This window comes from Mauremys reevesii, linkage group 1 (assembly GCF_016161935.1).
Source record: "Mauremys reevesii isolate NIE-2019 linkage group 1, ASM1616193v1, whole genome shotgun sequence".
Taxonomy (NCBI): Eukaryota; Metazoa; Chordata; order Testudines; family Geoemydidae; genus Mauremys; species Mauremys reevesii.
Genome location: NC_052623.1, coordinates 318464100 through 318490590, shown reverse-complemented (window position 1 = coordinate 318490590; position 26491 = coordinate 318464100). Strand labels below are relative to the sequence as shown.

Genomic DNA, 26491 nt, shown 5'->3' with positions numbered 1-26491 from the left:
TTGATCAGAGCTCCTGCTCTGCATCACCAGATTGCCACCTTACCCTCTGCTAAATACATAGTTCCTTCCCTTTGTCATATTGTCCACCCTGACTCCCCCTAGAGTTGCCAACCCTCCCAGTTTCACCGGGAGTCTCCCGGAATCACGCCCTATCTCCCGGAGGCTACTGAAGCCAAGCCGGGAGATTTTAAGTGCTGAAAGTCCAGTGGCGCAGTTGGGGCTAAGGCAGGCTCCCTGGCTCTGCACCATTCCCAAAAGCAGCTGGCACGTCCCTGTGACCCCTAAGGGAGGGAGGGGGGCAGGTGGCTCTGCGTGCTGCCCCCGCCCCCAGCGCCGACTCCGCAGCTCCCATTGGCCAGGAACTGTGGGTGTTTGGGTTTGTGTGATTAGACAGTTGGCAACCGTAACTCCCCTGTACTGGATTCTTTCTGCTTCTTCAGATCCTCGCTGCTTGCTCAGCAGCCTGCTGTTCACCAAGGTTGAATTTCCATTTCCCTTGGGCGAACAAATGAGTAGGAGTTTTTTCAACCTTGGGCAAAATGCTGATGTATGGACAATAATGTGATATTGACCTGGAAGGTGGTGTATGAGCCACATGGTGGATTATGGCTCTTGAAGACTTATCACCCATATTGGAAACATCTAGGGAGAAAAATGTGTGTAAGAGGGTGTTTGATCTATAGGTTGAGATTGGATGGGGATACATGGGGAGAAGTGGTCTATTTTATTTTTTTGAAAGTGCAATAAGATCTTTAAGAGATTATAGAGCCTCACAGTTCATACAAACACATCTACTTCAACTTTGGATTGCTTTTTTGTGTGTAGCATCTCTTGGTCCTTAGGATATCCTTTGTCCAAATCCTTGGGCGTAAAAAAAGTGAGAATTTGGCCCTTCCCAGGATCATTGTTCTCTTACTTCCTGGTCACTACTGATATCTCTCAGATACTTCTGAATCACACTTTTTCAGGAATTTTTCCCAGCATGCTGATCTGGTAGCAGACAGTTTAGATTTTCTAGACAATATGGCCATGACTTAAGCTAGAAGTAACCACATTTATTTAATAGTTTCTTTTTTGTTGTACCACAGTGATAGTAACACACTGTTGTATAGCTTGTGTGATGTATGTTTAGTATGAGTTTCTATGTTTTTTCCCCCTATTCTTTGTGCTGGCAAACAACTTTTTTTTGGTAGAGAATATTTCTGTGTTAATGTCAATGTATTTTCATAAATCCCAGTTGAAACATTTCTTTATGAAAAATAGTCTAAAGGTCAATGCATAGAAACTGACGTCATAAAGGATTAGGTTAATAGAACTAATAAATATGATCCCCAGCACTCCTAAGTGCCCAAGAGAACTCCTAATTTTCATTTTCTGATCTTGCTCTGCAGCAAGCAAGTGTTTTTTGTATGGGAACCCCTCTTCTTCTCACTTCTACAGACTGAAAAACCAACTATCCATGCTGTCATGAGTCTGTGTAGCACTGGCAGATAAAGATTATTTAAATAGCTTTGATATAGTGATATCCCCAAAAGCATCTCTGTTCTTATTGTAGAAACAAATAAACAAATGCAAACTAAGGTTCCACACCAGGTTCCAGTTTCTGGTAGCTATTTTTTAGACAAACCCTTAGCCCTTAGAAAGATGAGAATTTTGCCCTTTCCCACAATTATCCCTCCCCTCCCCCCGGTAATTGTAGTTACACTCACACACACCAGTCCTGGAATGGCCAAACAGAATCCAGGCAATTCTTCTTTCAGGAATCTCAGCCCAACACTGATGCCTGATTCCCAGACAGTAACTCTGCCTTCATCTCTAATTGGAGACATTCTCAAGGCAGAGAGCAAACTCTCTTGCTGCTTGCCATAGCATGTCTTTCCGAAGACCATTGTCTGTACACATAACCTAGCCCAATTCAAAAACTAACACACAGTATTTCTTCCCAAGACTGAACATTGACTCACAACCTAAGAAAAACTGAAGACTGTCATACTACACCTATACATTTCCTTAAGTTTTACCTTTCTTATTCATGAGGAGATGGCACGTACACAAAAGGTAGTAGCTACAAGACACTTTCACGACATCTACATACATGAAATGCTGATTTCACAGTGTGGAGTTTTGCAGGGAGACAAGGAAGAAGTTCTTTAAAAATATAAATAGCCTATCAAACAACCAGAAAGACCCTTCATATCACATTTCTCTACGTTCCTTATTTTCTGGTTCTACTCTTGTCCAGCAGTTAGCAGAGTGCTTTTTTTCCCTTTTTAAAATCTTAGTTTCTATCTTCATAACATCCTCCACTGCCCCCAGTGAATATGAATTACCTGGTATTTTATGAGACTGTCTTCATTGCTTTATATATTGGCTACTAGAGGGCACTGAAGAAGCTGTTGCCTGCAATTCTTTCTCTGCAAGTTCAATTGTTATTACGCATATCACTTGTGGCTTCTGCTAACTGCGGAATCCAAAGGTCTGTTTAAAGATTTTAAAAAAACAACACTTGTCTCTATCTTGGGTATATCTCTTAAGATTCTGAAAGTATGGAGGGTTTGACAAAATGTCTTCTGTGTTGTAGAGAGGTGCCCTAGACTGTGGAACAGGGTGGCAGAGGAGTAGGAGTTAGGTGGCACTTCATAGTCATCTATGTTGAATTGTCTGTGGAACAACACTAATGTAAAAACATTTACATACTCACATTAAACGTCAGATCAAGTTGTTAAAATCTAATATTTCTTAAAAATTTGCTAAATTATTGCATCCTGTATGACAAAATAGAGATGTGATGGTACAATTTGAGTGGCAGCCTTTAAAGTTATTCCAAACCCAATGTGTTTTTTTTTAAGTTAAAATAGGGAAATGATAGCAATATATTTACCTGTCAAATCATTTACGAAACCCAAGCACTTAAAGCAAGGAAAAGACATAAATCTTATGCTACTATTGCTATATAATAAATCCATTATTTTTAAAAGTATAAAGTATTGCATATTTCAGCTCACTAACAACTCTGACTCAAGGAGGTTTTGGGTTTTTTTTTTAATTTTTGTTACCTTTATTAGAGTATCTAAATTATCTATTGAAGGGCTTTTTTTGCCCATAAGAAAATATCAGTTAATATAGTTTTTCCAATTGAAGGACTATTTTTAGTTAAGTACTTACATAATTGTTGTTTCTTGAGAATTATCTTGAATGTTCAGTGACCTATATTGATTTGATACAGGAGAGGGAATATTAGATTCTGGATACAGGATTCCCCTTAAAATGCTTGTTTTACTGGGGCATTATCCTGTCCCACCCTTCAAAATCAGCAGCAGGGTCCCTCCATTCCTTGATTTTAAATTGGAATCAATTAATTCTTTACAAAATAAAGCCAAACAAACCGAAGTTGGAGAAAATAGTCTGTGATCATGTAAGCAAAGACTGCAGACAAGGAGGCTAAATTAAGAGTTTACAAACAACCTTAACTTTGGCATTTTTTAACTTTTGAGCACTTGACTTTGCAACTTCTATGTTCTTTTAATGCAGATTGTGTGTGCAATTTCCTATGTTTTTAAGGGACTGTATTTGTTTTGGGTTTGTACAGCACCTGGAACAATGGGGTCCTGGTTTGTGACCAATCCTGGGAGCTATTGTAATACAAATAACTGAAAAGAAATCCATCTTGTTGCAACATATTGACACTGACATGGGTCATCACCTGGGTTGGACCCTTTAGATGCCTGACACAAACTTCTGCCACTTGAGTTAATGGAGTAACAGATAGCAATAGTAGGTTGTCATCCTCTGTGTGGACCCGCATTAGAGGAGAATGGGAGACCTTGCCAGTGGACTTCAAAGATATTTGCTGACATCAAAGGAATCATGAGACTTGGGTTCCATTCTAGACTCTGGAAGGGAATGTGTTCTAGTCACCCCAAGCTTGACCCTCCTGTCCGAGTCTGGTTTCTTCACCTAGCTGGTCTCAATCTACACTCATCAGACTCCTCATCCCAGTCTTCTTCCCCAGCAAGTCCTAATCTAATGCCTTCGAATTCCCTGCCCAAGCCTTCCCTCGCCTTCAGCACTCTCCAGGTCTTAATGTCTGGCTGTTCCCAGTCCCTATGCATCTTCACCCCACGTGCTCCTCATTCAATGTGTGTGTCCCCCCAAGTCTGCCCTCCAGTAGCACTTTGCCAATATTCCTCATCCTCACATACTCCCAGTAATAACCTCCCTCCTCAGACGCCTTTTCCAATCTCCACCCCTCCTGACTCCTTTTCCTAGTCCCTTTTCCCAGCCGTTTAGTTCTCTCCCATTGCCGATAGGTCTCCTGTTCCTCTTCGCCTCTTCCCCAGCCCCAGTGAATCTCAGTTCTAGTCTCATTGCCTTTGTCCCAATCTCCTTCATGACTCCTCATACGATCTCATATCCCCCGCCCCCTAGGACCTGTTTCCCTCCCTGGCTCCCAGATCCCAATCTCCTTGCTCAGTCAGTCTCACTCCTCTGACCTCAATCTGTTCCTTCACTCCCACCGGCTTCTTGTCCCAATCTACTCTGCCACATCCCTCCACAGATCCAACACTTGTCCCCTCTGCATTCACATCAGGCAGGTTCCTCCTTCACCCTGTCGTGGTTCTCTGGGGAAGTGTATGTGGGGTTGTCATTGAGAGTACAGGAGAGACAGTCTCCCTTCTCTCAGTTCAGGTGCCTGGACCTGACATGGCCCACAGCAACCTAGAAGTGCCATTGCAAGGAAAGTCCTGCTCAGTCCCAGGTTTGGAGCATGCATAGTGTGGAGGGAATCTTTGCGGAATTTAGCTGCTAAAATCTAAGTCTCTACGCATCTGTAAACTGTCTTTTTTTTTTTAAAGGCTTATAACTTAGCTAAATTTGGGTTGATTTCGACAGGATTGGCAAAAGCCATGTTCCTGAAACAAAGGTCACGCACTACCAAATTTCAAGTCCCGGCTCCAAAGCATGGGGATGCTAAAGCTTTTCAAATAAAAGGTCATCTGAATTTAAAGCTGGCAAAACAATGTATTTTTTTTCCTGCTCTAGGTCTTGGAAATGGCTGAACTGTTTTGGCTGAAATTTTTTGGGGAAAAAAAAAATGAGCCTGAGACAGACATCTGGCATGGACAACTTCAGCCCAATCAGCAATCTATAAGCAACTGAAAAAGTGGGAAGTGTCAAGGAACATAAATAGGTGGTGCTACCAGCCCCACCTATATTAAAATGTTACAAGAATAGTATGCATACTGTAACTGTGAAGGAAAGTTGTCTTTTTGCTGTTCTTTTCAGTCAAAATTAAAAAGAAATATTGTCTTTAGCTCTAAATAGACCAAGAACACACATTTCCATTTATTTTCTTCTGCAAAAATCCATGTGCTAGTGGTGAGAAAATATTCTTATTTTCTGTTAGTCTTTGTTTTGGAAATATTGTGTTGTCACAAATTCATAGACACTTACAAGTTCCATTAAGTGCAGTTTTGAGTCTTGCACATGTATAGTATAATTGCTGTTTCTTTGATATATCTTTCTTAATTTGCCACAAGATGGCAGTGCTTCAGAAGATTATTGCTACCTTGCCAGGTCTTTGGTTTTCAAAATTTCAGGTATACAGAATTAGCCATAGCATATGCTTATACCATATAATTGTGTGTGTGTGTGTGTGTGTGTGTGTGTGAGAGAGAGAGAGCGCTAGCCTTTAAAATTCACAAATCTTATTACTTTTGTGGCAATTAGTTTTTTGTGCTATGATTCATGCCTTTGGATACCTTCAGCTTCTGCATTTTTGGGGGGATGTATTGATTTGCTCCTTCTATACAGCCAATTACAACCGAATCATAATGTCCAAAAAGAATTGTTGATATAAACTTAGGGTCTGATCCCTCAAAGCCTTACTTTGTAATTTGGTGAAAATGTTGGCAGACGTTGGTAACTGGATATGATGCATGAGGTAGGAATGCCTTAAGGTTTTCAAGTTTCAGAGTAGCAGCGGTGTTAGTCTGTATCCATGTCGAGGAGTGGACTCACATCTGCGGCGCCTCCTGCTGGTCGTCCTCGGGAATTAGCTCATTCCAGGGTCCGGAGCGCCCTCTGCAGGCCAGTGATCCGCCTTCCAGCTACAGGCCCCCGTGTCCCTCCCAGGACGCCGGTGCCCCTTTAACTGGGTCTCCCCCTCCCAGGGGAACCCCCACCCCACTGTCCCCACTTCGCCTCAGTATTGGCTACTGCCCAGTCTCTATCTAGCCCCCTGTTCACTGGGGCAGACTGCAGTATCAGCCACTCATCGTTGGCAAAGGGGTTTGGACCTGCTGCCGTTGCCTACTCCTGGGGTGCCCCCTGGAGCCCCCAGTACCTCTTGGCCTTACCCTAGGCCGCAGCCTGGGGCTTTCCATGCAGGAGCTCCCGAGCTCCTCTGCCTTTGTCCAGCCCTGCTCCACTTTAGGTACCTAGGTACAGGCAGAGGGAGAGTTCCTAGGCCTCTGGCTCACAGCCTTTTATAGGGGCCAGCTGGGCCTGATTGGGGCATGGCCACAGCTGAGCGTACTTTCCCCAATCAGCCCAGGCTTCTTGCCCCAGCCACAGCCCTCTCCTGGGCTGTTTCAAGCCCCGCAGGGCAGGCGCAGGTAATCACTCCGCTACAATCCGCGAAAAGAACAGGAGTACTTCTGGCACCTTAAGGTACCTCCAGACTACCTGCTGGATCGGCGGGTAGCGATCGATCTATCGGGGATCAATATATTGCGTCTCGTCTAGATGCGATATCTTGATCCCTGAATGCGCTCCCGTCGACTCTGGAACTCCACCAGGGCAAGTGGCGGAAGCGGAGTCGGCAGGAGCCACGGCCGTCGATCCCGCGCCATGAGGATGGGAGGTTAGTCGAACTAAGATATGTCGACTTCAGCTACACTATTCTCGTAGCTGAAGTTGTGTATCTTACCTAAATCCCCCCCTCCCCCAGTGTAGACCAGGCCTTAGAGACTAACAAATGTATTTGAGCATAAGCTTTCGTGGGTTAAAACCCACTTCATCGGATGCATGCAGTGGAAAATACAGTAGGAAGGGGTGTGTGTGTGTGTGTATATATACACACACACACACACACACACACACACACACACACACAACATGAAACAATGGGTGTTACCATACACACTATAACAAGAGTGATCAGTTAAGGTGAGCTATTACTAGCAGAGGGGGGGAGAGAACTGTTTGTAGTGGTAATGAAAATGGCTCATTTCCAGCAATTGACAAGGTGTGAGGAAACGTGTGTGTGTGGGGGGAAATAAACATGGGGAAATAGTTTTGCTTTGTGTAATGACCCATCCACTCCCAGTCTTTTTTCAAGCCTAATTTAATGGTGTCCAATTTGCAAATTAATTCCAGTTCAGCAGTCTCTTGTTGGAGTCTGTTTTTGAAGTTTTTTTGTTGTAATATTGCGACTTTTAGGTCTGTAATCGAGTGACCAGGGAGATTGAAGTGTTCTCCGACTGGTTTTTGAATGTTATAATTCTTGACGTCTGATTTGTGTCCATTTATTCTTTTACATAGAGACTGTCCAGTTTGGCCAATGTACATGGCAGAGGAGCATTGCTGGCACATGATGGCATATATCACTTTGGTAGATGTGCAGGTGAACGAGCTTCTGAAATTTGTTCCTCCCTTATCTTGACTCTGCCTCTTGGGGAATGAATAAACTGAAGCCCAGAATAGCTGGAATTCAGCGCTGTTCAGCTGTGAAGCAGTGGTTACTATTGTTTGGTATATGTTTAACATTTACAGTATGGGCACTGTACAGAGAAGTATGATGACAGTCCATTCTTTCAGGATCTTAAAATCCAAGCAGACAATGTACAACTGACTGAAGTTTATTGCATGTCTCGTTAATTCTTGGATTTTTGTTTGGGGCTGTGGGGGTAAAGACTTTTCAATCACCTAGCTTAGTACTTCTGAGTGGAACAACAAACTCAGAAAGAACTGTTTTAAGGTGAAGAGTAAGGAGTGGTAAGAGTAATAAGGAGATGGTCCACATGTGAGAGCAAGACTCTAAGAAGAGGAGTAAATATGCGGCTTGTGCAGAGTCAAGGGGACAGGGAGAACAGAAAGGTACCTTTGGGCCAATTTGTATAAATTATTGAAAGAGAGGACAGAAGAGCTTAAATGTGCAGTGGAAAGTGAGAGGAAGCCAATGAAGGGGATTGAAGAGGTGGTTGGATGACTTTTACAGCTGCATTTTGAAGAAATGGTGACCTCTTCAAAATCTTACAGGGTGGATGGCCACACTTTGCTGCATAGTTCCACCCATCCTCTCCTCCACTCTGTGCCACTGAAATGTTGATTAATGTGGAACCCCTTTATTTCCTGGGGCAGCAACCCACAGACTCTTTGGCAGCACAGGCTGAGCAGGATCACAGTGCCTCTGGCAGATCTTAACCAGATTGTCAGTTTTGCAGGGATCAAACATCCTGCCACTTGTATGGCTGGAGGAAACCTCACTTCCCTGGCAAAAACTGGAAGAAATCCCCACAAGTTCCAAGCACTGATGTAGAAATAACACATGTAAAGAAGCATCTGGCCCTTCATTTATTAAAGTGCAAAGGCTTAAGAGTGCATCTCTATACTGCCTGAATGAGGGGAAGGATGTAATAAAACCAGAAATAAAACCTTTAATTTTTCTGAATCTTGCTTTCACCTTATGCTCCTTTCATTTATCTCTCTCCCCTTTGCTGAGTGCTTCTCCTCACTCCCTCTCTGTTATATTTAAAAAAAAAATGTCTTGTATGTTCATTAGTACATGCTAATGAGGGTCTTCAAAATGAAAAGACAGACAGGAGAGGGAGGGGGAGCATACAGCAACCTCAGTAGTTTGAGGAATCTTTCAATAGTATGGGACAATAAAAATTCTTCTGTTTTTTTTTTTTTGGCAGCTGGCCCAATTGCATCTCTACAAGTCAAACCAGTTAGATCTATTAAAATATGCTTAACGTGTTGTCATTCTCTCGGGACATTAGAGCTGAGAAATCCAGAAATTTATGTTGCAGTATTTCATCCATAATTTTTCTGTTTGATATGTCAGTAATAGACAGATAAATCACGTAGAAAATACAGTCTGCAAGCAGGAAAAACATTTTTATAATTGTCCTGGCAGACAACCCACATATTCTAATAGAATATTCATCTGTCTATTTCCTAGCAGTGCTACATTGTCTGACTATGGAAATGGTTAGTTATCTTTAATCCCCTGCATAATAAGTACAACGTGCATACATTCAGGTAAAAACTCACATAATCAGGTATGCTTTGTATTTTCCACTGTCTCAGCTTCTTTCAATTTCTGTAGGAAAACTTTGACATAGGAAATGCATAACAGATGAAGGGATGATGGTTGTCTTCCCTAGGAAAGAAATAAAAACCAGGAGGCTTGAATCAGTTAACATACGAGAGGTAAAATATATAGTACTAGGAACAGAGACATTTGTCAACTCATGGTATGGATATCTTTAAGGTGAGGTACTACAGATATACCAGTGAGTCATGTGAAACAAATATTTGTATTACCGAGTAGTAGGTGTGATTTGAAACACAGGGTGGAGATATTAAAAACCCGCAAGAATTGTGTTGGGAAGCAGGTGAAGCACTGTATATTTACATACACGGAAATATGCTGCAAACTTTTCCAATCTTTGTGGTCTGAGATGAAGTTTACCCCCTCCCCCGCCCTTGTTTGCATAGACTTCCACCAAAGTTTATATCTTGCTGCTAATCAGTTAGTATTTCTTCTGTCTGTAATCATTGCCAGTTTTCTATAGTTAGCTTACCCTTTTCCCCAAGTGTGCAGAGTTCTTCAGCTTTGAATTGACTCCTCCCTCTTTTCTATACACACTACTCTTTTTTAGGATTTGTCCCATTCAGAAATCAATAAAATATTTGCTAATATTTGTGTTGTCATTTCTTGTTGCAGAACAACAAATAGCTTTTACATATCATTGGGAGGTGAATTTTGTAGTAAATTGCTGCAGGTTCCAGCATACAAGTCATGGAGCCATGTGGTTGCTTAAATGTTTGAGGAATCTTGTCATGCTATAGCTTGTTAAGCCTCATCTGCAGTAAAGCAATTGAAAATTCTCATGGGTACTACCTCTGGTAGCAGTTCTTTGTAAAATTCCTTAAGTTATACACAACATTAATAAGATGAGCAGAGTTTGGTTCTCTCATTTACAATGTTGCAACTCCAGTGACCTCAATGGGTATGTCTATGCTGCATTGTAAACCTGGATCTGCAGGACACTGGCTTATGAACATCCACACTGTGCTGCTGATGCTGGAGTTAGTGAGTCTGTGATGATGCAGCAATTACTCGGGTGTTAATCAAATCACTGTGTGTTGCTCCAGTGTTTTGCAGTTGGTTGCTCTCACTTGAAGTAGGCTAGCTTGAGTGGAGTAACTCCAGTGTACTAATTCAAGCTAACTTTGTCAGCTAAAGGCAAGTCCTAAATGAAACATGCAAAATCTAAATTCTTTTTTTATCTTCTTAGAAAAGTGGTTCAAAATGGAAACCTTTTTTTCCTGCTGAGTATTTTGCCAGTCATTATTATTTAGCAATTTCTAGCACTGTCATGTGAGATTTGGGATATTTCAGTATTGGCTTAACAAAAAGTTGGCAATAATTAGAAACTTTTGCAATAAATGATGCTGTGTGTTAAGTGTGATACACTGCACAGTACATCCATTAGCAAGCATTATTTTTTGGACTACAAAGTATTTGTGTTAGTAACTTAAAACAAACCATAGCTGCATACTTGCTTAACAAAGCAAGATTAAAAAGACTGACTTTCTTTCAGTCAGCAGTGTTTGAATATTTTAATGATGAACTTCAAGTAGAAAAGTTAATCGCAACTATTTGCTGTTTTAATCGCACTGTTAATAGAATACTAATTGAAATTTATTAAATATTTTGGATATATTTCTACATTTTCATATATATTTTATTCTGTGTTGTAATTGAAATTAGTGTATATTTTTATTACAAATATTTGCACTGTAAAAATGATAAAAGAAATAGTATTTTTCAGTTCACCTCATACAAGTACTGTTGTGCAATCTTTGTCGTTAAAATGAAACTTACAAATGTAGATTTTTTTTTTTGGTTACATAACTATACTAAACAAAACAATGTAAAATTTTAGAGCCTACAAGCTCACTCAGTTCTACTCCTTGTTCAGCCAATTGCTAAGACAAACAAGTTTGTTTACATTTACAGGAGATAATCAGAATCTCAGGGTTGGAAGGGACCTCAGGAGGTCATCTAGTCCAACCCCCTGCTCAAAGCAGGACCAGATTTTTTCTCCAGATCCCTAAATGGCCCCCTTAAGGATTGAACTCACAACCCTGGGTTTAGCAGGCCAGTGCTCAAACCACTGAGCTGTCCAGTGCTGCCCATTTCTTAATTATAATGTCACCTGAAAGTGAGAACAGGCATTTGCATGGCACTTTTGTAGCCAGCATTTCAAGCTATTTATGTGCCAGATATGCTAAACATTCATATGTCCCTTCATGCTTTGGCCACCATTCCAGAGTCCATGCTCATGACGCTTGTGTGTTTATATTATTTTAAAAAAAAAGTGTTAATTAAATTTGAGACTGAACTCTTTTGGGGAGAATTCTACCTCCCCTGCTCTTTTTTCCCTGCATTCTGCCATATATTTCATGTTATAGCCATTTCGGATGATGACCCAGCACACGTTGTTCGTTTTAAGAACACTTTCACAGATTTGACATAACGCAAAGAAGGTACCAATGTGAGATTTCTAAAGATAGCTACAGCACTCAACCCAAGGTTTAAGAATCTGAAGTGGCAAAATTTGCAGATGATACAAAACTACTCAAGATAGTGAAGTCCCAGGCAGACTGCAAAGAGCCACAAAAGGTCACTCAGTTTTCAGCTTTCTTTGAAGTCTGAGAGTAAACCTATGGTTGCTCACTGAGGCAACTGCCATGATGAGGGTCGAGTTGCTATTGCTGAACTATGGGAACTGCCACAAGGGGAGATTCCCCCCCCCATTTCTGACCAACCAGCATCACAACAAGTACACGAGGGATACACCAGTGGGATACACTAGTGCTGCTGGTATCACGCTAAGTCTCTGCTTCTGTACTTAGTGAATGTCCGAGAGCTGCTGCAGTTTGCCTATTTCTCGTATCAGTCCCTGTCTGCTCTGCCTGGACTTTAAAGAGCCAGTACTTTGAGGGAGCCCATTTCTTTTCCAGTCCCTGCCCCCAAAAGGCCATTAGTTTGATGTTGGAAGGAGTTTTGACGTTGATACTAATAGCATTTATCTTTTTCTCCCACAGCTCAACAGACAGCAATTACAGATCCTTAAGGAGCATTTCCAGGCCTTCCTGAATGGAGAGACACAAATTGTAGCAGATGAAGCATTTTGCAATGCAGTGCGAAGTTATTATGAGGCAAGTTGAACACAGTTTTCTGTGCTGTTTTAAAGTTAGTTCACAAGACTGTTCTTTTTAAATCCATTTACATGGCAGAAATTGTAAGGTTCCAAGCCTGAGAGCTCGCATACCTCTTGAAAACATTTTCTACACCGCTTTGCAATTTAAAAATTTTAAATCCACTGCCTGGGCATAAGAGATAAAACTGAACTGGAAAATATCCACTACTTTTGGGAAAACAAAACAAACACACACAAAAACCCGGTGCTAAAAATCTTTCTGGCATGATTGATACCACTGGGTACTGCTATCTTTATCTCCATATGTCTAAATTACCCCCTTTAATCAAGGTGTCAGCTGTAAATTACCACCTTGAGATACATGTCCCCTGGCCTTTTAAATTTTTAGGGACAGTAGAGAATATCTTAGGGACAGACTGCTCTTTTTTCTTCCAGAAGGAATAATGCTGCCAGTGCAGCTATACCAAGTCTCTTGAATTCAGCTTGTGACTTCCGAGGGATTCTGTGTGGTTAACACCGCCAGCACCAGTTTTCACATGTGTTCTATAATTGCTTAAGGGAAATGCCCTTTTCTGGGGAAGATAAAAATGTGTCTCTGATGTCATAGGTAATGCATGACTGGGGAGTATATTTCTTACACTGTGCAGAAAGCAGCCACTGTGAATACAGTATTTATCTATAGAACAAAAAAGCTCAAATTTGCTCAGCATATCATCAAGGCTGCACATTTAAACTTGATTGTTATTTCTTTGTGTTTGCTTCCTAATTTCACTGTATTGCTTTGTTCGTTTTCAAATTACTCTCATATTTTCTTTTAGCATATTGTTGCTTTTTATTTCCTACTGATGTACTTCATTTATTGGGCTAAGACCGGGGCCGGCCTACAACATTTTGGCACCTGAGGCAGGGAGCTCAAATGATGCCTCCATGCACCCTTGCTTGGGCCAAAACTTTGAAAGGTCTCAGTTCTACCTTCTTCCTGTTCTGTTTCTCATGGTACTGCTCTGCTATCTACCCCAGTAAAGGAGAATTAACAACTTAAAATGCCTTGTTCAAAAATTTTAAGTAATGCTTAACTTTCAAATGCCTGAACAGCAAATGTAACTTTTCTTGTCTGCGTAGAAAACCCTGGCATTTTTATCTGTTTGAATAATCAAAGTGGTGCTTTCCGTACCTTCTTGGTTGCAAAGATTTGAACTGCTTCCTGGAGGCCCACAGTCTGGGCCAGGTCATGCTCTATTGAGATGGTTGCAAGGCCAACCAGCGTCTCCTGTGTCATTGTGGAGTGTAGATGTGTTTTTGTAAACTTCAGCTTGGAGAAGCTGCGTTCTCCACTGGCAACTGTTACAGGAAGTGTTAGACGTATGCGCAGAGCAACCAAAGCATTTGTAAAGAGGGTGGTCATCTTATTTGTGCATGTGTATTCCAGATCAGCCTTTGGAGTTGATCCTGCTGAAATGTATCTTCAAAGGGGTTTCAGTTTATCACCTAAATCACTCGCATCAATATCGCGCATGTCATCATGTGTCAACACTGTCTCTCGTGCCCTGCATTGCTGGTGTAGGCCTTCTTCAGGTATAGTGAGGAGTTTTGGAATATCATACAACATTCCAAAATATACTGATGTGTTCCTTGAGCTGCATGAAATGTTCTTCAACCGACTGTATTGCACAATCTAGTGCCCGGTTAAAGAATTCAACTTTGAATTGTTGTTTGGGGTTTCTTATGGGATTATCCTGTGCCTCATAATCAAAATGTCATAATCGTCGGTGACTCTTGTATTCTTGAATGGGTGGGAAAATAGCTTCAGTGTGAAGTTCCTCTGCCAGCTTCTGTGCACTCTTCAGGACTTTTTGAAATCTCTCCTCTGACCGGTAAGATTGTAGGTATGACTTTGCTTTGTCCAGTTGTTCCATTGCTCCAGATATATCAAGGTCCACACCTTGGAGTCTCTTGCTTACAACATTTATTTCAAACAGTGTGTCATGCCACAACGCTAAGCCACACAGAAATTTGAAGTTATGTATGTTTCTGGTGATTCCATTTCCCTCTGCCACTGTTCTCCCACAAACAGTTCCTGTCATAGCATTATCCTCCATAATGGCAACTATGGCATCATCTATCTTCCCAATTTGGTATTTGTTAGGCTTTATCGCCTCCACTTGACTTTCCCATTATGTGGCACTCAGTGGTTTCAGTGTCAGAGAGGATATTCCCAGATGTTGCTTCAGAATTTGCCATCAATGAGTTGATGCTGAGAAATACATAGATGCTTTGAATTACATAAAAAAATTCAGTTGCCTCACTAGAAGCTGATGCTGCATCACTGACCACCAAGTTCAATGAATGAGAATTGCATGGGACAAAAAAAGCTCGAGAGTTTAACTCTTGGATCCGTGTCTGCTCTCTGTTCTTTCCTCTCATGTTGGCACCATTATTGTAGCCCTGACCTCTCATGTCAGCTATCGCAATTCCCGTATCTTCCAGCTTTTTAAGAAGCACATTTGTCATGCCAACTCCTGTAATATCATCCATATCAGTAAATTCTAGAAAATGCTCTCTGACAGTCACCATTGCAGGGACATTTTCGCTAGGTTCTGTTGTTGTTGTTACAAAACGCACCATTAAAGTCATTTGTTCCGTATGGCTGATGTCAGGTGTGCAGTCCAGAACAACAGAGTAATATCTTGCTGACTTCAGATCTGCCACAATCTTCTGTTTTGACTTTTGTTGCCAATAACTGTGTGATCTCATTTTGAATAGTTTTTTCCAAGGTAGTGGTGATGACTCTTCTTTGATGCTGTACTCCAGGAGCATCTAACTCAGCCATTAGCAATTGTGTGTAAGTGACTGCTGAGCCAGTCACTCAATAGCAGGGTTTAGAGAGAGAAGGGTGGGCCATGGACAAAATCTTTGGGGACATTGAAAGAATAGAGTAGAAGTGAAGAGGATTTATTATTTAATAGTACAGTTCTTACCATTTGTTCAGCTCCTCATATGTTCAAAGTGTTAACATAAGGTGCCTCAGAAGGAAATGGTGAAGCAGTATTTGGGTAAGAAAAGAACCAGAAGACTACACCAACGTAGAACCCCAAATAGAAGACAGCAGATTAAGAAGAATTAGAACTGAAAAGCATGAGGAGTGGACTATTTAGTCTTCTAGAGAGACTGATTTAATGCCACAAGGAAATAGCTTACTGGTGGCCAGAAAGAGAGGCATGATGAACTGACAGCTTTCTTGTGCTAAAACTGTAATGACAAAATCAAGGGAGAGAGTTGTTCATTTTAAGGATTCTTCCTCATCTAGACATTTTTGGTGTTCAACCAGCAACTACAATAATTGCATCCTCAAAAGTGGGAAACAATCGCATGTATCCATAAATTTCTGGTATTTTTGAACTCATGAAAGATTTTCTTTTTCTGGGCCTCTTTCACTTATGACAGCTATGCTCTTGAGGAACACTAGAATTGTCTGCTTCCAAAATGTGGCTTGCGTATGCCAGAGATGGGGCTTTTTCGGTGGCTGACTGATGAGTGTGGAATTAGCATTTGCAAGAATGCACAGTAAGCATGAATCTGAACTCCTTCAAGACTAATGCAGAGCTGCTTTGACGAAGTCTTCACACGCCACGCAATATTTAAAGAAAAACATTCACTAAAACCCTTTTCTGGGATGAAGGAAGAGAACAAAAGTCAAGAATATGTTATATGTCTGAATTGCTTTTTAACTTCCCAAGGTGCTAAATTACCTGAAAGGGGATCGTGATACAAATACCTAATTAGGAAATCTTGTTAGCTGAGTAAACTTACTTTTTCATCAGACTATATTGACTCATATAGAAGCTACTCTGCCCTCTCCAACAACTCAGTTTAATATAATGAGGAACATGGCCTAAGAAAAATAAGGCCATGCATGGAGTGGAAGAGCTCAGTTCTTCAGGTGTGTTACATACTATCCTTTCTTAGCTCTGGTAGGATAGCTGGGATTTTTGTACACAATTCTCCTTCTCAAACATTGGGACTTCAAATGACTTCCCTCTAGGGGTGGTCTTGGACCTAATTTTGAAGCCCGGCATGAACCCCAGTAGATTACACCCAATCCTGAGGATGTGGAGCTGTTTCATACCTGACCTTACCTGAAAAGCTCCCCAAATAAAATAATCCTAAACATACACCTCTACCTCGATATAATGCTGTCCTCAGGAGACAAAAAATCTTACCGCGTTATAGGTGAAACGACGTTATATTGAACTTGCTTTGATCCACTGGAGTGCACAGCCCTGTTCTCCCCCCCCCCCCAGCACTGCTTTACCGAGTTATATCTGAATTCGTGTTATATCGAGGTAGCGGTGTACATGGTTCAAATTAAGGGCGTGTCTAAATAAACAATTGATTAATTGCACGATGGGGTGTGAATCTACCCTGCATTAGTCTGCAGTGGACTAACTTCTTGTGCACCCTGCTCATGTGGACACTAACAGTTCGTTAATGTGCTTTGATCTAGTCCCATTTCAAAGACTACTAGATCAAAGTGCATTAAGGAACAGTGAATGAGCATCGGCAGGGTCAGGATGGACAGTTAGTCTGCAGCAGGCTAGCGTGGGGAGATTCACACCGCATCCCAGCTTGCCGCAAGCTGGTGGTTTGTGTAGACAAGCCAAAAGGCACATTCTGAACAACCCCAGTACTGTGCGTTTTCTGGTTTGAGTGGCAACACACTTCTGATAGCTAGACTGAGATTATAATTACGAGAGGTCGGGGGACACTCTCATTAGCTGTGCTATCATAATGGGATTGCTCACACTGAGGCAATATTATCCTCTTGGCTTCCAACTCCAAGAAAGGCCCTCCCCAAGGCACATTTTAGCTATAACAAGCAAATATCTTAGCCTTTAGAAACAGCCTTTCATAGAAAAAAAAACAACCAGTACAGACTATGGATATAAACAACAACAATGGAAAAATACCAAATATATGCTGATCATAAGTCATCTCAAGTTTTTTTCTTCTTCAGCTTTATATTTCCTGAGGTCAAAGAAAAGTCTATGAAGAGTCCCCAAGACTCCTCATTTATTAAAAATTGAGATTCATTTAACATTCAAACAGCACAGTGCATGGTCAACAGAAATATTAAACCAAGACAGCAGCTTTTAATAACTATATGATTTTTTACTGTAAACCAGGGATCATGCAGTGTCCATCTTCTTTCAATAATATGTAATCCAAAAAGTCTTTACTGATTTGTTATATTTATAACTTTAGCCTTGGTCAAGTTAAACTGGATAGGTAAAATTATTAAATCCCTCTTAACAGAAGCCAAAATCATTAATAAAAAAGCTGTTTTACAAAGTTTATTTAAGAAAAGAATAGAGTCGCTGGTTAATGGCTTGAGGAAAGTCTTCCATTGGGCAATCATCCTTCAAGACACACTGCTGCTGGCTGGCATACATAGCACATTTCTAGCCAACATGGTCAATGCTGTGTTTCTTCCACCAGTTAGTTCAGTGTATCCTGTTCATTTTCCATTGTGGCTGTCTGTGGCGTATACCGCTGCACTTCATCGTCTTCTAGTCTATCACCATCATGTAGATTCTCCCAATCAACAAAGTCAGTCAGTGCTTTTCTGGCAGCTGTAAGCCGATTGTCAATGTTGCCGTGCTTTACAGGGTCTGCTCTGCTTCCTTTGATTAGTCTGCACACTTCGGAGTTAACTTCACATTCATTGCATTCAAAATGGATTATATTTAGGCCAGAGAAGTCATTCTATCTTGTGTAGGTCATGTGTTTACACTTTTTTTTTAACAATGACTTATAGTCATTGCCTGGGCAATGGCACTATGAGTGCTTAGTTTAAAATAAAAATAAATAAATAAATAAAGGCTGGGGGGAATACATGGCTTGCACTGGTGTATCTGAAGATAGATACTGTGCATATCTTAGGGTAAAGCTTCACTCACATGGGATGATTAACAGACAGACAAAAAGGAAGTTGGATGAGGTCTTTAGGAACAACGTGACAATGCCATGTGGCAGTGCACAATGAAGAAAAAATAAAAAAGTAAGGAAATACTTCTTGGCTTACAGTTGCAAAGAATAGCACTGTAATCGGACTCTGCATCCATTAAACTCATAGGTTGTGTACATCACCATTTAGTTTGTGGCAAGCTGGGTTGTGCTGCTCCTTCCCAGCACTAGCTAACTGTCCATGTAGACCTTACTGACAGGTGTTAACAGTTGGTTAGTGCTTTTTGATCTAGTCCTTTTTGAAGATGCGTGTAGTCGGGTCCTGTTTTGGTTCGGGTTGGGTTTTTTGCAAGCCTCTACTTCCCACATGAACTAGTTAAAGACTCAGTCATAGAAGCAAACAGATGTGATCTATCTAATCCAACAGGGTGTGTGAGGCAATATCTTGTATTTTACCAACTTCTGTTGGTGAGAGAGATAAGCTTTCAAGCCACACAGAGCTCTTCAGAGATGGGAAAGGTACTCTAAGCATCACAGCTAAATGCAAGATGGAACAGACTGTGCAGCATAAGTAGACCACAAGTAGTCTAAGGGACCATTCAAGGTAGAATGGCCCGTTAACACCTCTGCAGTCATAGGAAAAAAAGGGGGGGGGATTTACAGATTAGTGTCATAAGGCATAAATCCAGTGTGTGTGTTCAGTTGGTGATATCTAGTGTCTAGCAGAGTTATAAATTTAAGCTCCCAAACTCGGTTTTTGAAAATATTGTGCAAGTTTCCTTTGAGGAGGAGGATCCCAAACATTGCCAAACTCGTTCATTTCATCCTTATCCATAAGAATTTTACATTCAACCACAAACACTTTGCCCAAACTAGGAGAAAAGCCATGTGTACTAGGATAGCTCCCTTATATGCCAACCTCTTCCTGCATCACCCTGAAAAAGAATTTCTGGAAAAATGCACCACGAAACCAATGATATATCTGAGATACATCAATGATATTATCGTCATCTGGACAGATGGCTTAAATTCCCTCATAATTTCCACCACAACTTCAACAATCACTATCCATCCATTAAACTCTCTCTGGAATGCTTGCACATCCGCTTCTTGGACACCACAATCAGTTTCAGTAATAGAGGTTTACAGATTACCATACACAAGAAACCCTTGCATCACTACACCTACCTTCATAGATCTAGTAACCATCCCAAACATACCAAGAAATCTGTTGTTGTATAGGAGTGCCTAGCTTAGACAACATAAGCTCCAAGGAGAAAGCCCAAAATATAAACCTTAACATGCTCAAAAGCACCTTCGCCAAACAAGGACACTGCACCAGAGAAGTAGATCTCCTCATCATGGAATTGGCCACCCAAATACCCCAAGAGAACCTGCTTCAATACACAAACCCCACTTTACCACACACACCCTAGTTTTCACCTACCACCCCACACTGAAACCCATCCATATGGGGTATCATCAAACTACAACCTATACTTGATGGGAACCACATCCTGAAAGAAGTCTTTCCTGAAACCCCTCTTCTGGCTTCAAACAACCCCAAATCTCTCCAAGCTCATCATCAGAAGCAATCTTCCCACAGACCAAGATACACCAACTCAAAGTGGCAACAGACCCTGGCAGAACCATAGATGCAAAACCTGCAGAGATCTCTACTACTACACTGATCACCCCCCCCCCCCCCACAACACACCTTTCAAGATCCATGGATCCTACACATCACTTCATGTTGTGAGAGGCTACTTCGTCCAGTGCACTAAATGCCCCAATAACAATTATGTGTGTGAAACTAGATAATCACTACGCTCTCGAATGAACTCTTACAGGAAAATAAGACGAAAACACCCTACCACCTGTGAGTGAACACTTTTCACAAAGTGAGCACTCTATATCTGACCTATCAGTCCTCATCCTGAAAGGAAACCTGCACAACACTTTCAAAAGCCTGGGAGCTTAAATTCATAACTTTGCTAGACACTAAAGATCATGGACTGAACAGAACGACTGGATTTATGGCTTGTTGCACTAATCTGTAACCCACTAACCCTCCTTTTTCTCCTATGATTGCAGCGGTGCCGATGGGCCACTCTACCTTGAATGGTCCCTTAGAATATGTGTTAGCTACTTATGCTCAACAGTCTGTTCCATCTTGCATTTAGTTGTGACGCTCAGAGTACCTTTCCTAGATCTGAAGAAGAGCTCATCTGTGGCTCAAAAGCTTGTCTCTTTCACCAACAGAAGTTAGTCTACTAAAAGATATTGCCTCGCCCACTTTTGGTGTCTCATATCCTGAAACTGACACGACTACGCTACGCTGCATACATGACCTATCTAGCAATTTTTTACTCTGAAAATTATTTCTATCAGTTCCTCCTTGATTCTATGCAGGGATTTTGTGACATACGCTCTTCAAAGCCAGGCTACTTTACCTTTCACATATGTTGAATAAAAAGTCTCTTGAAATGGCTGTTCTGCATGTGAGTCATAAACAGTAAGCTAATCTGTTCAATAATAGTTCCTTCAGTAAAATGAAAAGTCTGTTACTGACCTTGGGTTTAGCAGGCTAATGCTCAAACCACTGAGCTATCCCTCTCCCAATTCTTACTATTACTCTGGGATCCTTTTTAAGTTACCTTGAAAACCTCATGGGAGCTGAATTGTTAGGAAATGCATTAACTCAATTTTTCATTTTATTTATCCCATGAATCTACCTTTGTTTTCCCCTTTCTTCTAACCCTGCTCTGTTTTTGTGACTCTTTTGTGTCTTGGTCTTTGCATAATTAAAATTGTATCGGGGACTTCATTAGAAGCTTGATCTGATTTTATTACTTCCACACTTAATATATCGTTGGATAGAAAAAAATGTGGCTGTCTTTCTTCCCCTTCCCCCCCATGTGTGTGATTTACTCTCAGGGCTATAGTAGAATTTTTATGGAAAATTCCATTATATTCATTGAGCCCAGCTTCTAATCTGCTTAGAACATCAGTTGTTGGTGATTTTAGATAAATAGAAAAATTCAATCATATGGCAATTTATTATGAGTAATTATATTAGACACACTAAGAATAAAATTCAAGTGGGAAAATGATTTGTGAAATAAAGTATTCCTTTGCATATTTTAGTCCAATTAGTTCAGACAAAAACCAACTCAGTAAAATAGGCACAGATTCATGCTCTTAAATTTCAAACATGGTGGGTGGAAAGCCTCCGGCATAAGACCTGTATTCAGATGTCCAGCACAAGAACCAATATGTACCACTTAAGCCATATTTTGAAAACTTAAGTGGAATTTAAGTGATTCGTATAAGCCTTGTGCTAGCGTTCTGCACAGGAGTGGTTTTTTACCTTTGGTTGTGTTTAATCTCAGAAATACATAACTAGGTGACAAGAATGGTGACTTGATTCATATTTTCTGGAACTAACTGGTTATTCAGAAGTTCTGGATTGCAGTAAGAACTGCTGTAGATGTTGTAGAGATGCAAGGTTTACTACAACCACAGGTTTGTATTAATGATGTTTTCAAACATTGCCTGGACAGATAGATGTAAAAACAAATGACTTGAAATGTCCTTAGCAGTAGCTAAGAATTTTTAAAAGGCATAATTTGTACGGGCTGGTTTTTTGTTTATATTCCTTTAAAATAGCCTTTTGCTATTTTTTAAAGTCTGGAGCCCTAAATGTTAATGGTAGTAAAACAACAATGTGATGCTGTAGCTAAGAGGGCTAATGTGATCCTTGGATGTATAAGCAGGGGACTATCAAGTAGGGATAGGGAAGTGGTGTTTTTCTGTGCACGGCATTAGTGATGCCATTTATTGGAATAATGTGTCTTCTTATAGTGTCCATAGTGGAATATAGCATGTCCCTTTCTGGTGTCCACACTTGAAAAAAGGCTGGTGACAGATTGAAAAGGATTCAGAGAAGAGCCACAAGAATGATTAAAGATCTGGGAAACATGCCTTATAATGAGCCTGAAGAAGTACAGTATATTTAGTTTATCCAAGAGAAGATTAAGAGGTGACTTGATCTGTGTACAAGTTCCTAAAATGGGGTAGAAATTTCTGATAGTAAAAAGCTCTTTAATTTATCAGAAGAAGTTATAACAAGATTCAGTAGTTGGAAGTTGAAGCCAGACAAATTCAGACTAGAAATAAAGTGCAATTTTTTTTTAACATGGAAGATAAATAACCATGGGAATAATTTATCTAGGGACATGGTAGATTCTCTATCACTTGAAGTGTTTTAAGATTAGATATCTTTCTAAAAACTATGCTATATCTCAAACATAAGTTGTGAGCTTGATGCCAAGAATCATTTGATGATCTTCTATGGTGTGTATTATACAAAAGGTCAGACTAGATAATCACAGTGGTCCCTTAAGGCCTTAAAATCCATGAATCTATGTATAAACTAGTATGATTTTAGTCTTTGTAACTGTGTAGTAAAAAATCTATAACAGATGGAGTGAAATAAATGACAGCAGAGGTTTTTATAATTCATTATAGAAATTTGTATAGCTATGCTGAAGAATCTTAAGGCAAAAAAGGTTGATGGCTTGAGTTCATCTATTAACTGACTTACCACATGTGTGGATGAAATCATTATGAGTCTGAAAAATGAATGCCATAGTTCTGTTATTTTTTTTCCAACAAGGTGAAGAAATCTATATTATCAGTGTTATGAAACTGATCATTTGAGTTGATATCTTCTTATGTGTGCACAAAAAGGAGAATGTATGTATTAATTTTACATTCTCTGGCAGCAAGAATGCAAGGAAATTTAATGGGAAATCGTTGTCAGAACTTACTCTAAAATTTCTGTGTAATCACAAAACTAAACTCTGTAAGGAATTATTGGAGAATGAGAGTTTTCCTCTAGGTGTATGAGATGGTTCGTTTAAAAGATTCAGTATTAAATTACCAGAGTTTAATAGGTTGGAACTTAAAGATGATCTTGTTAATATTTTATTTAAAAATTTACCATTATGAAATAACTCAGTCATACAATTGTGTTAAGGCTTGGAGTCAAATTCAGAATTGCTGGAACATCACTAGAGTTGCAGCAAAGAGTCCTGTGGCACTTTATAGACTAACAGACGTTTTGGAGCATGAGCTTTCATGGGTGAATACCCACTTCGTCGGATGCATGTAGTGGAAATTTCCAGGGGCAGGTATATATATGCAAGCAAGAAGCAGGCTAGAGATAACAAGGTTAGTTCAATCAGGGAGGATGAGGCCCTGTTCTAGCAGCTGAGGTGTGAAAACCAAAGGAGGAGAAACTGATTTTGTAGTTGGTAAGCCATTCACAGTCTTTGTTTAATCCTGAGCTGATGGTGTCAGATTTACAGATGAACTGAAGCTCAGCAGTTTCTCTCTGAAGTCTGGTCCTGAAGTTTTTTTTGCTGCAGGATGGCCACCTTAAGATCTGCTATTGTGTGGCCAGGGAGGTTGAAGTGTTCTCCTACAGGTTTTTGTATATTGCCATTCCGAATATCTGACTTGTGTCCATTTATCCTTTTCCGTAGAGACTGTCCAGTTTGGCCGATGTGCATAGCAGAGGGGCATTGCTGGCATATGATGGCGTATATTACATTGGTGGATGTGCAGGTGAATGAACCGGTGATGGTGTGGCTGATCTGGTTAGGTCCTGTGATGGTGTCGCTGGTGTAGATATGCGGGCAGAGTTGGCATCGAGGTTTGTTGCATGGATTGGTTCCTGAGTTAGAGTTACTATGGTGTGGTGTGTGGTTGCTGGTGAGAATATGCTTCAGGTTGGCAGGTTGTCTGTGGGCGAGGACTGGCCTGCCACCCAAGGCCTGTGAAAGTGTGGGATCATTGTCCAGGATGGGTTGTAGATCCCTGATGATGCATTGGAGGGGTTTTAGCTGGGGACTGTATGTGATGGCCAGTGGAGTCCTGTTGGTTTCTTTCTTGGGTTTGTCTTGCAGTAGAAGGCTTCTGGGTACACGTCTGGCTCTGTTGATTGGTTTCCTTATTTCCTTGTGGGGGTATTGTAGTTTTGAGAGTGCTTGATGGAGATTTTGTAGGTGTTGGTCTCTGTCTGAGGGGTTAGAGCAGATGCGGTTGTACCTAAGTGCTTGGCTGTAGACAATGGATCGTGTGGTGTGCCTGGGATGGAAGCTGTAGGCATGAAGGTAGGCATAGTGGTCGGTAGGTTTTCGGTATAGGGTGGTGTTAATGTGACCATCACTTATTTGCACCGTGGTGTCTAGGAAGTGGACCTCCCATGTAGATTGGTCCAGGCTGAGGTTGATGGTGGGGTGGAAGCTGTTGAAATCGTGGTGGAATTTTTCCAGAGTCTTCTTCCCATGGGTCCAGATGATGATGTCATTAATGTAGCGTAGGTAGAGAAGGGGCGTGAGTGGACGAGAGCTGAGGAAGCGTTGTTCCAGGTCAGCCATAAAAATGTTGGCATATTGTGGGGCCATGTGGGTGCCCATAGCGGTGCCACTGATCTGGAGGTATATATTGTCATCAAATTTGAAATAGTTGTGTGTGAGGATAAAGGCACAGAGCTCAGCAACCAGTTGTGCTGTGGCATCATCAGGGATACTGTTCCTGACAGCTTGTATTCCATCTGTGTGTGGGATGTTTGTGTAGAGAGCCTCTACATCCATGGTGGCTAAGATGGTGTTTTCTGGAAGGTCACCAATGCATTGTAGTTTCCTCAGGAAATCAGTGGTGTCACGGAGATAGCTGGGAGTGCTGGTGGCATAGGGTCTGAGTAGAGAGTCCACATAGCCAGACAGTCCTTCAGTGAGAGTGCCAATGCCCGAGATGATGGGTCGTCCAGGATTTCCGGGTTTGTGGATCTTGGGTAGTAGATAGAATAACCCTGGTCGGGGCTCTAAGGGTATGCTGATTTGTTCCGGTGTTAGTGTAGGGAGTGTCCTGAGTAGAGGTGCAGTTTCTTAGTGTATTCCTCAGTGGGATCTGAGGGAAGAGGCCTGTAGAATTTGGTATTGGAGAGTTGTCTGGTGGCCTCCTTTTGGTAGTCAGACCTGTTCGTGATGACAACAGCACCTCCTTTATCAGCCTCTTAGATTATAATGTCAGGGTGGTTTCTGAGGCTGTGGATGGCATTGCGTTCTGCACGACTTAGGTTATGAGGCAAGCAATGTTGTTTTTCCACAATTTCTGCCTGTGCATGTCGGCATAAGCATTCTATGTATAGGTCCAGACTGTCATTTCGACCCTCAGGAGGAGTCCATGTGGAGTTTTTCTTCTTGTGCTGTTGGTGGGAGGGTAACTGTGTATCAGTGGGCTGTTCAGTGTTATTCCGAAAGTATTCTTTGAGTCGGAGATGGCAGAAGTAGGCTTCCAGATTGCCGCAGAACTGTATCATGTTGGTGGGGGTGGCAGGGCAGAAAGAGAGTCCCCGAGATAGGACAGACTTTTCTTCTGGGCTGTGTGTGTGGTTGGATAGATTGACGATATTGCTGGGTGGGTTAGGGGTACCACGGTTGTGGCCCCATGTGGCAGATAGGAGTTTAGACAGCTTACAGTTCTTTTTCCTTTGTAGAGAGGTGAAGTGAGTAATGTAGCTCTCCTGTCTTATTTTAGTGAAGTCCGTTTGTATGGAAGTTTGGTTATTTATGAGCATCTCCAGGTTGGAGAGCTCTTTTTTGATGTTTTCCTGTTTGCTGTCTAGGATGCTGATCAGGTGGTTCCTCAGTTTCTTTGATAGAGTATGCATAATCAATGCAACAAACCTCGAAGCCAACTCTGCCCACATATCTACACCAGCGACACCATCACAGGACCTAACCAGATCAGCCACACCATCACCAGTTCATTCACCTGCATGTCCACCAATGTAATATACGCCATCATATGCCAGCAATGCCCCTCTGCTATGTACATCGGCCAAACTGGACAATTCCTACGTAAAAGGATAAATGGACACACATCAGATATTAGGAATGGCAATATACAAAAAACCTGTAGGAGAACACTTCAACCTCCCTGGCCACACAATAGCAGATCTTAAGGTGGCCATCCTGCAGCAAAAAAACATCAGG

At 41.3% G+C, this 26491-nt stretch overlaps 1 protein-coding gene across 5 annotated transcripts in view; it reads left to right on the top strand.

Annotated features, from left to right (window-relative positions):
* CADPS2 (calcium dependent secretion activator 2) overlaps positions 1 to 26491 on the top strand; it is a 530263-nt gene that overhangs the window by 76637 nt on the left and 427135 nt on the right. For all 5 annotated transcript variants that reach the window (XM_039510109.1, XM_039510118.1, XM_039510136.1 and 2 more), the window contains one exon: positions 12346 to 12459. In XM_039510109.1, the coding sequence (XP_039366043.1) occupies positions 12346 to 12459 (114 nt within the window). The remainder of the gene's footprint in view (positions 1 to 12345; positions 12460 to 26491) is intronic.